Raw genomic sequence first — 18,501 nt, 5'->3', positions numbered from 1 at the left:
GTGACTCTCCTCCGTAGCTTTGCTCCTACACGATGCGGCTACACTGGCAGATAAATGCACCGCTGTGTGATGACGCCGACCTCAGGAAAGCGCGCGAAGTTTCCCATCAGCGCCACCTTAACTTCGCACAGGTCAATGTTTAGGATCGTTAGTTCGCCAGTAGAGCAGATTTAGGCGGACTCGATAGGCAACATTCCCCAAGACTAAGTGTAAAGAATTTTTCTCCAACTTAGATGATATGTCGTCCAATATGTTTGTATCATGAAGACACTGTTTGTTCTCTTGTTATTCAGGGAGGTTTAATACCCGCCGTGGTGGCCTAGAGCCTATGGTGCGTGACTACTCACCAGAAGGTCGCGAGATCGAATCCCGGTCGCGGCGGCCGCATTTCGGTGGAAGCAAAATACTAGAGGCCCGTGTGCTTAGATTTAGGTGTACGTTAAAGAACCCTAGGTAGTCTAAATTTCCGGAGACCTCCCCAATGGCGCCTCTCCTAATCACATCGTGGTTCTGGCATGTAATACCCAAACAATTATCATGAATGCTTATGAGAGAGCCTTCAATAGAAAAGAGCCACTCGCGCAGCATGGCGGATAAATTTGGTAGAAAAAGTGCAGTTTTCGTGTCAGAAAGAAATTATAAGCGGAGAAAGCAGGAAGGCTAAAACAACATATGTGCTTTGTTCGCGCCACTGTATCGAGGTAAAACTGAGCCATAAAGAAGCAGCCAGCAATGGCTCATGCCCACTAAAGAAGCCATGGTGATCAAGCAATAGTGGTACTTAGGCTCGTTACAATAACAAGACACGCAAGCACCCTAGACTACAATGACTGCCTTGCAAGCCGATGAGCAGCGACTGGTCCGCGTAACATGCAGATAATTTCTCAATATGTAAAGTGTGATTGTGTTATGCTATGCTACGGTTAGACTGCCACCTCTGTTTTTCGTATCAAAGAGTGTCTGCGGGGCGCCTCGTGGCGTACTGGCAAAGACGCTTGTACTTACAGTCAATCAGCACTCAGCAAATAATATGTGTCCCCATTTAAACGTATGTGTATGCGCTGTCATCAGTAGAGGATTGTGAGAACTCTGGACGATCCAAACACGAGCTCCTTGTTCTGTCGAAATTTTGTTCCTTTTGTTTTGAAATGATCTCTTCTCAATGGCAGTTTCAAAACAAAAAGCGACCACAGCCACTTAAGAGAGTCAACGACTTTCAGCAAATTCAAAGCTCAACGCCCCTTTGCCAGAGGCGCAGTAATTGTTCTATTAGGACACGTGGCGACAGGGTCTAAGTGCACATCCGCCATGGTGGTATTGCGGCTGCGCTGTTGCACTAAGCACAAGCGTTGGTTCGATTCGATTTGCAAATGCAACAACACGCGTATAGCTTTTAGGTGAATAATGTCTCTTTTTGCTTGAGTAGGCACATGCCAACATATTTTCTTTTGCGTGTATAAGGCCGCAGTGTCACCGATTACGGTGCACGCTTGGATCAGTTTTGCGTCCTCCTTTTTCTTTCTACGCCTGTGCCAGCTTTAGGGTAATAGTGGGCGTGAGTGTTCTCTGTTTAGCTCCACATGTACCTGTAATTGCATGTCTGACCTTTTGCGGCGGAATCAAGTTCACGATCCTATGGCAACCACCACAAACCCATAGCCACTTAGTTATACCCCGGTGGGTCATATACACGCAAATACTTCCAACAGTACAGGCTTCGAATCGCATGGCACTGATGAGAGAGGGCTTTAAATTGTGAATGAACGTGCACCTTTCTGAATAAAAGTGTTCTATGTGCTTCTGTACACCAGCTGATGTATCATCCCATTCCTCGCAGTGTAGCATGCAGCTTAATATATGCCTGCTACACCTTTTTTTAAACGATGAATGTTTTTCCTCAATCACTCTTACTAGGTCTCAAAAAGTCGTGGTTCAAATTGGTCACAAGCGAAGGTCTGTGGTGGCCCATGCCACTAATTGTCGACCCTCTGTGAGTCGTCTTAGCACAGGGTAGCTGAAAGACAGTAAATCATGACGCTGAACTAGGTAATTTAATTAAATAATATTTATTGCACAATGTTCTAGAAACACATTCAAGAACTCAGACAGATGACCCAGCCACACAGCGCAGTGAGGGACAGTCGCAAGTCTCATTTACAAAACACTCATTCATGTACAGAAGTGAAAATACAATGCACCGACGCAGAACACAGTTTGGCAGTTCCCCTGTCTACAGCGGCCCACCCCGTATCGTATAAGAACATTGAGTATTGAACTGACAACAGATGCCGCACCCTTGCCTAAAGGCGCAAGCGCCTACAACGACAGGCAATATTATCAAAACGGACAAACAGCACATCTACATTTTCCCTAATGTTAAAGTACAAGAGGAAAGCTGAACACAATAAAGAGCACTCACGTTAAAAGCCAGTAGCCATGCCACACTAATGCACAATGAACAACATGGTGATGAGTCAATAGGACAAAGAAAGCTTGCTTCCCGAAAACTATACCAAACACACGCTAGAATAGAATGGCCCAAGACAAACCCACAAACAAACAACGATGAAGGCAGTGTCGTGCCTCACTGTCGTTACCCGAAAACAAGAACAACAGTGCATGCCCACTGCACGCCCAGAACTGACCCGATGGAAAGCATTATTTCCTTCTCGGGAGCCAGCTCGACCGAGCGAAGGGCAGGCTTGCGAGAGCTTCTGTTAAGACTTAGACGTGTAGAAAGCATCGTCTTATGCGTTGCCATTCATTATGAGCAATCACAGTACAACAAAGCGAGAGCTCGCCCCTCCACACCGAACGAGACACACCATACTCACAGATATACAAGTGCAAAGACCTCGAGAATCGGTGAAAGCCTGAAGCCCCACAGCTCATCACCTACGGTGCGCCAACACGCTCAACTTTTTTGTGCTCCCAAAAGTATGCGCTAGCGCCCAACGGCTTTAGTTGTTCAGGAACCCACCGCGCGCTCAGGAAAGGTCGACCGTTCTCATATCTCTGAATCATCTGTCATGGTATTGTATTCGCCAGAACATGTCCACTAGATGCGTGCTCCTTCAGTTTGTAGGAGACAAGTTTTAACAATAGGTGTTGTTAGTGGGGCGGGAGTACTGTATTTTTTTTTCTTTTTCTTCCCTTTTTCTAGAAGTGTCACAAAATAAAGCGCCAGAGGTGTTTCAGTTCCGGTCGAGGATCACAAATCGCACCCTTTAGGTTGTCGAAAAGCTTCCTATGCGGCGCGGTTAGGATATATGAAGAGGCACTAGTACTTCCAGGGGCCGCTGCCGCCTCCGGCGCCACTTGCTCCGCTGCTGTATCCGCCAGAGCTCCCACCGTATTTGCCAGCGGAGCCTCCGTATCCGCCAGCGCCACCAGCGCCGCCTCCGTATCCTCCGGCGCCACCGCCGAACTTGCCGGCACCACCTCCGTATCCACCCGCACCTCCGCCGTAACCACCGGCTCCGCCATGATGGCCTCCAGCGCCGCCGCCGGCGCCGCCATGATGCCCCCCACCGTATCCACCTGCTCCACCCGCACCTCCGTATCCACCTGCTCCACCCGCACCCCCGTATCCGCCTGCTCCGCCTGCGCCGCCGTATCCGCCTCCTCCGCCGTATCCGCCTCCACCGCGGGCTCCAGCGTACTGGCTGACGACGCCAGCGGGTGGTTGCTCGACGATAAACTCGGCGTCAGCGGGACTGGCTGGTCCCACTCCCGGTTCGTTTGTCTTGACGACGGCACGAAATCCGTTCTGGTCAGCAACGTAACTGACTTGGCGGTAGATGCCATTGGTGTCGGTGTAGCCGTAGCTGCCCTTGACGGTGCCACTGCCGTCTCCACTCTCCTGGCGGCTCTGGCTGTTACCGTACTCGTCCTTCACGTCGTAGCCGAAGTTGTACGGGGTTGGCTGGCCCTGCATGCAAACGAGGGAAAGCACTGTCAAGTTGTTCTTGGTAGATTGCAATTCATGAGAGAGCACTCGGCTCTAACTAGTTCGTGTCAATAATCTTTGCAATCATCTGCATTAATGTATAGAGCTGCTTTGTTTCCAAGTACAGAACTTACGTAGTCACCACCTCCTCCGTAGCCGCCAGCTCCTCCTCCATATCCACCAGCTCCTCCACCATATCCGCCGCCGCCACCACCACGGGAACCACCGTAGCCGCCGGCACCTCCAGCACCGCCATATCCACCGCCACCAAGACCACCTCCTCCGCCATGGTGGCCACCTCCGAGACCACCGCCGAGGCCTCCGCCAAGGCCTCCTCCTGCCCCTCCCGCGCCTCCGCCGTGGTGGCCTCCGAAGCCTCCAGCACCGCCACCAGCACCTCCTCCGTGGTGGCCTCCGAAGCCTCCTGCTCCGCCACCTGCTCCACCGCCGTGGTGACCGCCAAATCCACCGGCTCCGCCACCGGCACCGCCATGGTGACCACCGAATCCTCCAGCCCCACCGCCTCCATGGTGACCACCAGCGCCTCCACCATAGCCTCCTCCTCCACGGCCGTAGGCGCCCGCGCCCAAGGCTGTGGCGATCATGAGGCTTAGGCACAGCCCCTGGGCAGGATAAAAAAGTTCATAAACTGCCTTGGCAAGCTTGGCACATGGTCAAGCACTCTTGGCTTGGCAAGCGAATAGCGCCGCACAAACACTCTCGACCGAGGAAAGCAAAGCTTGTCATTTTAGCTACTGAAATAAAATGGCAACGAGAGAACCTATATGATTTTCTGATTGTTAGCATGACTGTTGACTGTGACAATTCCAGATTCACCTAGCGATTGTTGCCATCGACTGCTCTGTCTTTACGCTTGTGAGGTGCCAGTGAAGATTGTCACCAGGTGTCGAACATACCTGTATCCTCTTAAGGAGACCTGACACACAAATTTAGAGGCGAAATAGCTTGTGCGATTGATTTGTGTGGACACGCACACGTCATCTAGAAAATATCAATTGGAATATAGCCTCGAACTTAAATTTGACGTATTCAAATTAAATTTTTTTATATGTGGCACGTAATTGACCGCAAAATTCAGCACCTGCCAACATCAACGTTTACTTTGTACGTAAACAAACAACCTACGCCCCTAGTCTCTGAGGCTCTGAACTTGTGGCGTAGTATTCGTCGTGTGCGGGCGACAAACACAACGCATGGCTACGTTACTACGCCCAGCCTGGTTGTCATATGTTTGTGTGGTCCCGTGGCCAGCTGTCTTTACCTTCAAACCTTCCTAGACCTGCCTTGCTGGTTGTTTCGTTACACCGAAACCGGGACTGGGCGCTATAAAACGACTCCAAGTAACTAACCGTAGTGCGAGGGAGAAAGCGAGGTTTCTAACCGCTATAAGCGGGTCATCAGATACTCACAGCCACTGAAAAAGCTAGACACAAAATTTTGTGTTAGCACTCATTTAAGAATACGATAAGCAGGTTTGGAACTCTCACACTAATTATAATTTGCCCTGACATTTTACAACCTACCGAATATACTTATTGCATCCAAGGGTAAGAAAACAATACGGTTTTTGTTATCCCGCAAGCTAGAAGGGTACAGTGCAATTTGAGAGGCAGTTACGGGAGAAGACATTGAAAAGTTAAGTGAAAAGCGCCCAGTCGGCTAACCTACACAGTGCGAGAGGAGGTGGGGGACACAAAGGCCTGTTCTAGAATGGCATAAAGTAAAATGCGAGAGATATATAAACAGTATAACAGGTGCTGCCATAAAAGCAATTGCTATACTACACAACAAGCTATGCTCACTTTAGTCAGCGCCTTTCTGGCAGAACCATTCTATGAAACATAATTATTAATAGAAGTGCAACTGGACTTCAAGTTACTTTTTCTTCTCTTTTTTTGTGAATATCAAGGTAAACGATTGCAATTGTCGTGTTGATTTGCGTTTTCGTTATTTGCAGAGTACCACCGCTACATTACGCGTCAGGGCATTTACTGATCGTTTCCATCTTTCCTTCCCTCCCTCTCTCTCATCTTTTCACTGCCCTTTCCCATTGTCCCAGCGTAGGTTAGCCAACCGGGCATATGCCTGGGTAATCTCCCTGCCTTCTCTCTCGTTTTCTTCCTTCCTCCTTCTCAGCTGCAGCATTAGGACTGTATGTTTCCGAATTCGTCTATGTCCATATCAAGGTGTCAAGTAGCAAAATAAATAGTGGTACTTTCACATGTAAGGCAATAGAAGACTTCATGTTAACGAATGTTCGTCTGAGCAGGCCTATAAATCTTGCAAAGATGTCGTTTCAAAACTGATTATGGATTTCAGGGATTCCGTAGAAAATATTGCCTTTGCTCACGGCCAGTTGAGGCACACTAACAATTGACTTGTCTTTCCGGCGCATGCTTCGCTGGGTGGAAGAGGCAGAGGATAAAAGAAGGGGAAGACGTGAAGGTCGGGGAAGTTGGCAGTAAGACGAACTGTCCGGTTGGCTACACAGCACACGGAAAAGGGTAGCAATGACGAGAAACACGATATGGAAGGAATCTGTTCAGCAAACTACAAGAAAAGGAAACTGATGACTGCAGCTGTTAGGTGGGGGCTCTTCGAGATATTTCCATTAATAAATACAGAAATAAAATCGAGAGGGAAGCCTCTAGACCGTAAACACCCGTAATGATAATGATCACGGGCAGGATCGTTGTCGCAAATCGGCACAATCACACAGCAGCGCGGGCAATCTTAGCTGCTGGGCCGTGAAAGTAACGTCCGTGTCTGTTTGACTTGGCCGCAACGCCCCGTGTTCTCTTACTTTTTTTTTCCTCGTACAACCTAGGTCTTATTAAACGAAGCCTTTCTGACCCAGGAAGGCTCGGTGAAAGAGTGAGGCAAGGGAGAGCGCTCAAAAGGGGTCTGCAGTTATTTGTCGTGCGCCGCTTTTTAAGCGCGTCAAGTGGACTCATCCTGTAACGTTCACGAAACTGGCACGAGAGCCATTACGTTCATTCGCTGGAGGGATGTCGTTCACTACGGCGAAAACGGACGGAGGTCGGGTTGAGGTCGGCCGAGTAAAGACTCATTTTCGCGATCAACATACGGAAAGACAGACGCGGCGACGAAATGAGGAGCCGGCTTCATTTGGCCCTCGCCGCAGTTCCCAGGTTCCACTTTACCGTTTTTGCCCGTGTCATCATTCTTTTTTTTTTTCTTTGTTCTCGCCACCTCCTTTCTGTCCGAGACGAGGAGCAAAGGGCGCCACGGAGGCCGTATAAATAGAAAGCGTGCAGCGCCGCTCTCATTCCGATAGCAACGTCCGGACCGGACAAGGAGGCTTCCCCGCGCGCGACCGAGGGCTGGTCACGAAAGCGCGCGCGACTCGTGATCCGGGAAAGATGCGCGCGCCAGCATCCGATCTCCTTTCTCGGCATAATTTTTTTGTTTTTGCTGCTCTTGACTCGGGCCGGAAATAGGGGCGAGCAAGCTAGGCGTGCTGTAGATATAAAACCATGATCGCCTACTGCTGTCAGCAGTTGACGTGGTCGAGTATCTTCCCGCTTTTAGCAGCTAGTGTTCGCAGAATCACCAGCCTCTTTCTGAAGTTCTTTCATCACCAGCCATAGTGGTCTAGTGGTTATGATCCTCGACTACTGGCCCGAAGTTTGCGGGACCGAATCCCGGCCGTGGCGGCCGAATTTCGATGGAGGCGAAAATTTAGAGGCCCGTGTACCTAGATTTGGGTGCAAGTTAAAGAAGACCAAATGGTCAAAATTTCCGGAACCCTCCTCTCCTACGGCGTCCCTCATAATCATATCGTGGTTTAGGGACGTAAAACCCCAACAATTATTATTATTAAAGTTCTTTCACCAAGAGTCACTATCGCTGGCAGGTAAACTTACGAAAGAGCGTCATTCGTCCTCATTAGACATAGACCTGTATTTGCATGCCTGTCAAATAAGTGAACGAGCCAGCCCTCTGCAACACCTTCTTAATGGCCAAAAAAGAAAATCACGCGACTCTTAATGAGCATTCCCTTGAGAGTGTGTTCAAACTGACTTCCGCTTTCCGTTTTTTTTTTCTCATATATAATTCGGTATCTTCACAGCCCTAGCGCAGGGTAGCCAAACAGACGGGGGCTTGTTAACCTCCTAGCTTCCTTTTTCCGCCTTTCTTGGCCTCTGTTTCAAAACGCCAGCACGTTTCTCTAGGAAGGAACCTGAACGTATAATTCATCATGAAACAGCCTTGTTAACGACGTCCGATGGCTTCCATTTCTTTGTCCTGGGATACATGGCTAACTTCTTAGCAATGCTTTATTGCTACAGATACCTACTGCTTTGCAGACGGAGAGCGCAATATATAGAGACCTAAGTTTATGTGCGCACTTCTTTCACCTTAGAACAGTTCACTATATAGGATTGTGCACCTGCTTAATTTATTTTTTCATTATTCTACCAACAGAAGTCGCCCGGTACCTCTTTCCTTAAAATACAAGTCTAGATTACTTTTTTTGCAATGCCACAAAGGTATTTCCCAAGGAAGAAAGAATCGTGCAGGCCGATATTCCCGCAATCACTTTCAGGAAACATAATTGATGGCTTTGTCTGGAGCGACTTTTCTCGGTTATGCGCACAAGGTTAGCATAGAAATAACAGGAAGAATAAGGTCGCCACCTCTTCGTCTTCTAGTGCGCTGTCGATCACCTTTTGCTATATATAGTCGTCACAACGCGCTGACAATTGCTGCGAGGGTGCTAGAGGCGTAGCTAAAATTATCCACAATCGCGCGCACTGCCCGTGGCAACGCCGATCAATCTCCCTCCATTCTTAGTTTGTGCTTTTTTTTTCCTTATCAAGAGAAAGTCACTTGCCGCAATATTGAGCAAATAGCTGCAGGCTCTGTGCGAAATTGGCTCTTAAGCAATTTTGCATTGAATAAACATTTTATACAAAAACACGAAATCAAACGAAACACAAACTTCAACGTTTACAGAGTAAAACCTCCGACCTAGACAATGATGCACGTTCTTCAGTACTAGCGCTGTTACGGTTAATCAACATTGCGCTCCTTTCGATTCAAAATGCTAAATGCATACCAGATGCAAAAAATTTTGTTAACAGCAAAAATACGACTGCTCCTCAAGAAAAATTGCTTACATGCTGAATGATTTAGCATATATTTCTACCTTAAGACAAAACTCACTGCCGATCCTGAAGCCTTTTCTTCTATACAGAAATCTAATTATACATTTATACGATACTAATGCGTCCTTCATCGCATAATGAAAGGATCCGACTTTGCTCCTAGCATTAGATGGGATGTTTGTTATCCAAATTGACTGCACAGGACGAAGGCACGGGTTTCTAATGAAAGAAAAGACAAAAACTTCACAGCTGAAGAAAGAATTTGTCCTGATCCGGGAATCGAACCAGGGACGAATGACGTAGAAAAACGTTGGTCCTAGGTTCGATCTCTGAAGCAGAATGAATTTTTCAACTGCGAATATTTGCTTATAAAAGAACCATAGTGATTTTATATTGTAGGTTTGTTGTACTGTCGGGTGGATAATAACTTCTCCTTCCATAAACATTCCTCTACACTGTGGTCTTCCAAGAAACCGATTTTTCATTTTCCAGTTTCTCGTGAGGCGCAAGAATGAGCCATGCGCTCGCTTCTCAGCTCTTCACTCCTTAGTCACATCCTGAATATTTAATTGCACTCTATCATGAAATATTACATGGTGCACTACAGATTTATTATCTTGCTTATGACATTACCGTCCTGTACTATGCCCACATTTATCTTTTTGTTAACACAAACATTATAAACACCCATACCAGACTCTGGTATAACTGTGTGGTCTTACGGAGTGCCATAAAAAGGGACCACTCACTCTAACGTAGTTTAACTTGTAATTCTGAAAGTTGATGCTATAAAATGAGACCTTAAAGTTAACCATTTTCACGTTTTACACCTGCAACCCGCCAGACTCTTGCCATGGACGTTAAAGCATTTGAAAATTAAGCAGTGAGGCGTCATCAAAAATCTACTGCAGCTAAGCACTGCCTTGTCAACTACCTCAGTAATAACAAGCAAGTAATCGAAATCTACAACTTTGTATAGGCTAGAGTTCACTAATTATGAACTTCTGTAATTATGATCATTTAAAATATCGGACTGATATGCAGTAGCCGAATGTAAAAGCAATGCGTTGACTTGAAGAATTAGAAGACGTAATGTCAAGACGACTGTCTCAGACATTTCCTTGTGGCTAATGGTTGAGATACAAGGGACGAGGGCTGAACTCTGATGCTGAAGATTGAAACTTGGAGCCATAAAATGGGGCCGAACGTCGCGTAGTAGCGGGAGTATCTGGGATAACGTTCACTGATGAAAGCCGTGTTCCCGAAGGTCGAAGGTGGAAGTCCGCAGCGGGCGGGATGAACGGAACAGCGTTCACTCAGTTCCTCACCTTAAAGAACATCATGGCTCCCGGTCCAAGTCCCAAGTGGGCGGAAACTCCAAGCACGGTGGGTGTGGGAGAACGTGTGGTCACGAAGGAGATTGTCTAACGCAGCGAAGCCAACTTCGCCGGTGTGGTCTTGGTAAAGCAACTCAGGAAGTACACGGTTTGTTTTGCGAGAGGAGATTGGAAGACGCTTGCGATGGGAATGATGCTCGCTGTCCGGAGCTCAAGAGCTTATATACCCACGCGCAGTGGCTCGGCCCAGACCTCGTGAATCCTCGCACGTGGACCGTTACACTTTCTCCCTCTTCTCAGCACACCCTCGACCACGGCGGCATCCATCGGCTCGTCGACCACGAGCGGGCGAGGACCTCTGGGCGAGACTCACGCTCACCTCCCGCGGGAGAAGGATTCAAAAGCGAAAAGAACAAAGAGCGGCTGGCGTAATGAAAAGAGAAAGCGGGAGCCAAAGATGGACAAAGGTTGGAGAGACGGAGAGGAAGGCAGGCAGACAGACAGACGAAAGTACAAAACCACAAATAAGCGAGTGAAGGCAGAACGGCTACGGCGGCTGAATAATATCGAAATTCAGGACAGGCCCTGGACGAAAGTGAAAATAATGGGCCACGACTGAGAAGGTGGACGGGCCTTCCGAAGGAAGGAGGAAGAGCTGCCAGGAAAGGGGGAGGCCTCTCCGAGATGCCACCGGTGGCCGACGGGCGATGGACACCGCCTCTCTGCTGCGCTCTCGCTCGCCTGCTGTCAACCTCGCCCTCTGGAACAGCGGGATGTAACGGTACTCCTCCTCGCGGTGTCTTCCCGGCTGAATCAGAAGCCCCCTTCCTCTCCGGAAGGTCCTTTTCGCTCTCGGAACAGGAGCCGACGTCACTGCCGCCGCAGGACGTCGGAAAGGAGGAAGGTGACACTGGCGGTAGCGCTCTAATGCGGGGGGCCACGGCAAAGTCTGTAGCGAAAAAAAAAAAAAACAAAAAAGGGGGGGGGGGTATGATAAAGGCGGCGCGTGCGAGAGTTTATTTTTTGCGTGTTTATTTATCGCTGACGTAGTAGCACGGGGGAACCCTCCAGAGAGACGTGGCTGTCCGTCTGCCTCTGTTGATTATTTTTCCACTGCATCGTCGGCGTCACTCTGGAGAAGCAAGGGTTGTGGAAGCGAAGTGGGTGGTGGGGGCATTACCGGCCGCTTCCATTGAGGACTTCTCTCGCGATCAGCGTGCGCTGTTCCTGGGATTGACGCAAGGCGCTTGTCATACTGTTGGGCCCCTGACTATGTTTGCGCGTGTATTAGGTCTGTGCTGCAGTATCGCCCGCATTGTCTTGGCACGTGCCTTATTTTGCGCCCTTTCCCTTTTCATTAGACAACGACGGGATCTAAGTGGTACTATTGTAATTACGAAGTAAAAAATACTAGAGCGAAAATCAAGAAGTATTTATATACGAAAAACGTTATCAATACATCATGTATCTTTAGTTGGCATCTTTCTTTTCGCTATATGTTCATCTTGCGTGTTTCCTCTATAAGAAGTGTTTCGAGAAGGTTGCCTCTCCTATATTCCTCTCCATCTCTGCCTCCCTTCTGCGACGCTGCGCCGTGCTTCCTTATGGGCTGCGGAAACAAGCGCTTTTTCTAACCTGAAAGCTCCCAGATAGCTGTCGGCTTAAAAACATGCAGGCGCGAAAGCCTGCATCATACTTAACGAAGATTGCACTCTTCATCGCCCGATGGCTGAGGTGTCTGAAGGGTGGCAGCGCACCGTTGCTCACGATTTCGTTGTTATGCCGCCGTTAAAACTGTAGCACGCTCAACCTCCAGCTTGAAGAAAAGACAAGAAGAAGCACCCTGTAATAACACTGAGCTGAAGAAAGGAATTCCACCACGAACTAAAATAAATAAATATGTACAAAAAACGCATCCTGGCCTATGGCTTCACGGATATGAGCGCGAAAAATTGGAATTGCAAATCGACCGCGAACGCGAAAAGCGTTGAAATGCGTGTCGGACGGCGTCAGAATGGACGCCATTGGGGAGCACGGAATTAAAACATCGCCTGAGACGGAAGTTTACGGAAATATCGGTGGACTCGCTTCATCCCCGCAGTTCTTGCTTTCTTCACGTTCTTCTTTCTTTCTTGTTGTTTTATTATTCTAACGAATGCCTCGCGTTCCGCTTCGGCACTCCGATCCATAGAACCGTTTAGGCCATGTGACTTCGTACTTTCACATTTTGTTAAAGTAATCATCTCGAACAGTTTTCCCCGAGAAAAGGTGCGACGGGTGAATTCTCTGTTTTTGTTTTTCCTAAAGCCGGAAGGAAGTGGTGGCGGTCGCTTTAAGGCGTTCTCTTTTTTTTCTTTTTTTCTTGAACTTGGGGAGTCCGGGGCATTGCATTCCGTAGACACGCAGTTTTCGCCGTCGCTGCTCGGAGTCGGCTGCGAGAACGACTTTTCGAAGCACCTGCAGCTATTTAGGCCTCGCACATTTTCTTCTTCTTCTGATTTCCGTCGGCTTTATCGGGGAGGGTGAGCAGCATTTCCGCCTGGAGTGAGCTCTGGAGTATAACGTGTTTCGGTGCAGACTGATGGTGGCAAGTAATTGACCATCTGTTGGTCATTATTACTCTACAGGCTCCAGGTATACGGCCTATTTGGCGGAAAATAGGTACTGAACAATGAAAACTAAATAATTGAATTAATAAATTAATAGCAATAATTAATCTGATGACAACGCTTATGCTATTAAGATAACATCAGCTAATTTACGCAGCTCCAGGACCTAAAATAAAATGATCTAGTATAATAGGAAACTGCTACTGCGGAGTTAATCCTAATATACCATATTATTCTGCTCCTCTGTCGAATGACGCCGCTTAAGAAGGTGCGCTTTGAATCGCAGTGTTACAGCCACGACAGAGAAGCGGCCTGGCTCGGTCAAAGTCAAGGCTGAGTATTTTTATCTAAACATAAAAAGGTTGCACACGAGTTGTCAGTGGAGACAAGACGACGTAATGTGAGGGAAGTCACCGTATATACAACGGCAGCCAAGAATAAAGCATCGCCTGAACATTCAGCTACGATCAGGAATCGTAAGTTGCGCTAACGTTAAATGGATAAGAAGCGTGAGAATAGAAGCGCGAGCAAAAGAAGACACAAAAGGTGTACAGGCGAGTACACTGTTAAAGGGAACACTTGCGTGCAGGGCATGTTTGGATTACGCTCTCTTGCAAAACATAGTGGCTTAGATTTGCATAAAACTACTGGTGGTTGACAGTTCTGCCTCTTTTTCACAGACTCGTGCAGTGCATGAACAATGTTTCCCTGTCCACTTGCTGTTAAAGGGCCAGCAAAATGAAAGGTGCTTATTGGAATGTTCCCTTTAACAGTGGACCGTACTGTACATTCGGTACTGCAGTGCTTTTAGCTATGTTTCTCTCTCTCACTCTCTTACCTCAGCTTTTCTTTCTTTCCCTTCTGCCTCGCCTTCCCACGTGCAGGGTAGCAAACTCAGTATATGTCTTCGCGTTAACCTTTCCGTGTTTCGCATTGCATCTATCTCTCTGTCTCTCTTAATCATAAGCTATTAAAATAGAAGCGCAATAAAATTTTTGCTTCTTTTTCTGCTTTTTTTTCTCGTTTCATTGCCGCAAACAACTATTTCATTGATGCAAGCAGATGCATACCACCTTATATGGACATGCCAAGGGTTGCAGCCGTAACGCTCCCGTCACCTCCTGCAAGCCGGTCTTCGCTACAGTGACACGACCTGCTATGACCGCTGGATACCTCATAACAGATTCTACAAGACACAGCTTCACTTCATACACAACACCGGTCTTACGGCGCACATCTAATACACATATACACATAAAATAGTATGCCCTCAGGGCAAGTCTATGTCGCAATATAAAAGAAGACTAGAAAACGGCATTAGTTTCAAGCCTGCACTTGCACAATGACATGCTGTGATATGACACATCGACGATGTAAACATTAATTGTTGACATGTACTCAACACTTCTCGCGTAATTTTGACCCAACATTTCTGGCTCGAAAAGAAATAAATACGGGCATAATATGTGGATCTCCGGCGTATTATTCGTCAAAACTAAAATAAAACAATGAAATTAACTTTAAAGAGGGCTGGTAAGAATAAAGATTTGGGAAGGCCGCTGCACAAAGTGGCTGCCGCCCGCAGTGTCAGCGAGTCCGGAAGGAGTAGCTGAAAAAACAAAAAAGAAACGTATAACTCGGAGCTCACAGTGAAATCTGATAGCCTCAATCTGGCAACTTCCTGTGCTTACTTCAATGCGCAGTAACCATGAAGCTGTCAGTGAGGAATATTGAATATGAGGAAGCAGGAATGAGCATATAGCACGCGAATATGGTCCGTCAATACTGTAAAGGTGCAATTTCTTTGGTAATGTGAGAGCACCAATAAACCTACTAATACAAGAAATGGGTGAATTGAACACTTTGTTTCATTTGCACATGCACATAGAAAGTAACTGAGACAATTTGTTCAATAACTTAAACGCAGTAATTTAAGGTAGTACAATAAGATTGATCGTATTAGGACCTACGAGCCTTGTTTATAGGCATCGCTTCGTGTAATTAATTGCCCAAACAGAGTACCTTTCACCAACACGCAAATGGCGCTATGATTCGCGAGAAACGGAAGCTTTGGTGAGTAATGGCGCCTCTCAACTTCAGGGCCGTTCCTTGCAGATGGCCGCAGAAATTTTCCTGGAATTTCGCCGCCTGCGATGAGAACTTCCCGCTTAACAGGAGCGAAGCAGATTCTTGAAAATAATATTAATACTAGGCCGTATACGGATAGCACACTGGCCCATGCCATCATCATGGGAGTGCCGGAAAAAAAAGTTGAGAAGACGTACTTCGTTACGTCGTGACATCGCTTACGGGCGAGATTGGGCCGACGACAGCACATATACATTGTCCTGTCTACTGAGAAGCCACCCAAGCTCGTTTTCACGACAGTGGACCGAGTCGGTACGGTTATAAAATACGCAGTTTAAGGCTGTATGTCTGGAAAACGCAAAAGAGGTGGAGGCGTGGGGACGACCTATTTTTCCAATGAAGCGCAGTGTTTCCGTTTCTACTTTTCGTCTTGCTAAGTACAAGGCACGCCTGCATACTTCTGCGTGCAGTGCCTCGTGGTTTTGTAAAACGACAAATTATCTTGTCAGAAAAATTAAACATTAGATTTTCCTTTCCAGTGTATACTTATATTTTTTTCCCCGAAACATGTCTGAAAAAAAAAGTCATAATGTTTACATGCGTACATACATAAAAATGCAACACATGAAGGCGAAACACAAGGCGGAAGCCTGGCTGCACTCGTGTAAGGCAAATGAGCCACAACGAGCGAATTCGTACGTTTTGTCAATAAATCACTCTTTGAACGCCTCATGTCAGAGCTTTTGTCTGTCTATGTCTTTGCCAATGTTGTGCAGACTTTATCGAAGTACGTACCCACTACGCCTTTGTAGACAATACGTGCACCTATAGTCGGTTAGAGCCTAAGAATAAATATAAACTCCGCACACAATCGTCGCCATCCCACCCAGACAGAATTTGCATAAATGTTCCATACAATCGCAATTTATTACTTACGTGACGTCAGGCAGCTATCGGGAGTTTCAGGCAGATCACTTTTCCATACAGGAAAGTGTTCATGTCGCTAGTTTTCGGACTAAAGCTTTTACTTCCTGGCATATTTAAACAAAGGTTCCGACTTCACTGCTCAGCCAAGAGAGAGAGAGAGAGAAAGGTTAAGTGAAAGGCAGGTAGATTAACCAGAAGTTTTTCGGTTTGCTACCCTGCACTGGGGGAAGGGGAAAAAAGAGTTAAAAAAAACGCGCACACACTCAAGCACGGGAGCATCATAGTCGTTTAGCGAGGCCGGTTGAGCCAAACGTGACATTTTAACCAAGGGCAACGAACCTTTAATCCATAATATAGTAGTACTTAAATTACGAGCGAAAAAATTGGCCGCGTATCTGCGTGCTTCGCTGCAAATGTCGTGTAAAGACGATAGAAGAGGCGCTGTGTGAGATATGGACGCCATCTGGCAATACGTCGGGCAACATGAGTGCTGTGTTGCGTGCTGGTAGTCCCGGCGCAGCAGCAGGCGAAGACCGGCGGTGACCAACGCGACCGGCGGAGACGCCAGCCAGCCTGAAAACGCGGTTTGGCGCGAAGCGCTGAAGCAGAGAAACGTCCTCACTCAACGAGTACTCTCCACACACTCTTTTATTTACACGTCGCCTGGGTAAAACAGGAACGCCAGAGCGGCGCCCCAACCGGCAGCCTGAAGGCCGCCCACAACGCTGCTTTTTCATTTTTTAAAATACTTTTTTTCACCTTCTTGGCCTTCTCAAAACTAAAGTTTTTCAACACCAACCCCATGGCATTCGTACAGTGCAACAGAACCGAAACCGAAACACAACAATGAGCTCGTGCGAAGGGCACGGAGGAAGGCAAATTTCAGCGCATTCGCATTTTCAGCTTTGTTGAAACAGTGCTGACTAGACGACGACGAAGTAAAAACAGAAACACAACAATGAGCTCGCGTAGACACGGAGGAAGCCCAAGTTTCGGCGCAGTCGCATTTTCAGCGCAGCTTAAGAAACTAGGGTCTCTAAATTACGTATCTATGTATTTCTATTAAAGGAACACACCACCTAATACTTACCTCGTGATGTTGCGCCTCAGATATGCGTAATGTTTGCTTTTGATCAACCATGTACACAAGCGTGAACCTAGTGAGCCGTTCACGATGGCTGGCCCTTGTGCAATGGTTCAACTTTGGCCGAGTGGCTGAATCGAGGGACGTGCCGACAAACAGAAAGACAGACAGAAGGAACAGACAGAAGGACAGACCAAAATTTCTGCGTTTAAGTTCCCCAAGAAAGACTATCGTCTTTAAAAGTAGGTACAGCTAGAACGGAAACCACCAAGCACGGCTCTCTTGCACAGATGAATGACAGGTGCGCCGCAGTACTGGGGATGGAGCTTGTATTTATTCTAAGGTTGTGACCGAATATAGGTAGCTGCACACTTTGTTGGTGCTATACGATGATGTAGTTATGGCTGAGCCATTTGTAATTGTTGGGAAGCTATACATCGCTCACTCCTAAAGCAATTGAAATGGCCTGATGCCTGGTGCGATCCTACGCTTCTGCTACGTAATATTACGTCTGTTAAAGTGACTCCTCGCTTAACATGACGTCTGTATGGGGTCTTTCTCCAAAGTAGTTTCAAGCACTGGCGTGGCGCTGTGGTAGAAACCTCGACTGCCATCTGAAAGCCTGGGTTCGGTTCGAACCCTGGTTTTTAGGCTCAAGCTTGAGAGGTCACCTGAGTTTACGTGCTGCGCGCCGTGTTTTTAAGGCACTTTAGGCTTTCTCCTTAAGAGTGATCATGCAGGAGGCTTGCTTTTGTTGCTTTATTGCTTTCTTAATTCTTTCAAGTGAGTAGGCGAATCTTTCCGCGTTTTGTAATATAAAAGCGTCTCTTACTGCACAGATGTCAGTGCAGGTTAAAGAACACCAGATGGTCGAAATTTCCGGACCCTTCCACTGTACGGCGTGCCTCGTAATCATGTAATGGTTTTGGCACTTAAAACCCCATATATTATTACAGCGGACACGATAGCAATGGTTCCAGTGATAGCGAAGCAACCAAGATGGCTGCTCTCTAACTTTAACCGTGTACGAAATATTATTATGACATGTCCAAAGACTCTTATTGTTTCTGATTGCGGCGTGGTCTGAGTGCAGTGTCTAATTAACATTCCATAGATCGCCACATTTTTACGTTTGAAATAGTCATTTAGCGCGAGCTAAAATAGACAGAACGCAGACAGCACGTCTGAGATCTAATCTTATCTCTTTTTCTCTATAGGTGCTACTGCACCAGGGATAAGAATTGCACAGTTAGTTTTAAGGCATGGAACTACACTGTTCTGTTCTGTTTTTACTGGCTTGTTGTGGAGAGCTTGAGGATTATATTACCTCGGCTACTCCATTTCTAAAAGTTCT

The 18,501-nt window shown here is 47.2% G+C and overlaps 1 protein-coding gene across 2 annotated transcripts; it reads right to left on the bottom strand.

The window, feature by feature from the left end:
- Positions 1–2,055: 2,055 nt before the first annotated feature.
- On the bottom strand, positions 2,056–10,652 carry LOC119396929 (uncharacterized). Of its 2 annotated transcripts, XM_049417281.1 has the most exons (4): positions 10,431–10,651; positions 4,485–4,572; positions 4,084–4,292; positions 2,056–3,931 (listed from the first exon to the last, which is right to left on the bottom strand). In XM_049417281.1, exons 1-4 carry the CDS (start codon positions 10,443–10,445, stop codon positions 3,281–3,283), a joined length of 963 nt encoding a protein of 320 aa, XP_049273238.1. In that variant the 5' UTR covers positions 10,446–10,651; the 3' UTR covers positions 2,056–3,280. The 2 variants fall into 2 exon arrangements, with proteins under 2 accessions (XP_049273238.1, XP_037520241.1); XM_037664313.2 differs by having other exon boundaries at positions 4,084–4,572; positions 10,431–10,652.
- Positions 10,653–18,501: the final 7,849 nt, after the last annotated feature.

The sequence above is a fragment of the Rhipicephalus sanguineus genome, chromosome 6 (assembly GCF_013339695.2).
Source record: "Rhipicephalus sanguineus isolate Rsan-2018 chromosome 6, BIME_Rsan_1.4, whole genome shotgun sequence".
Taxonomy (NCBI): domain Eukaryota; kingdom Metazoa; phylum Arthropoda; class Arachnida; order Ixodida; family Ixodidae; genus Rhipicephalus; species Rhipicephalus sanguineus.
The sequence above is the reverse complement of the archived record's forward strand: the minus strand, read 5'-3'. Positions and strand labels throughout refer to the sequence as shown.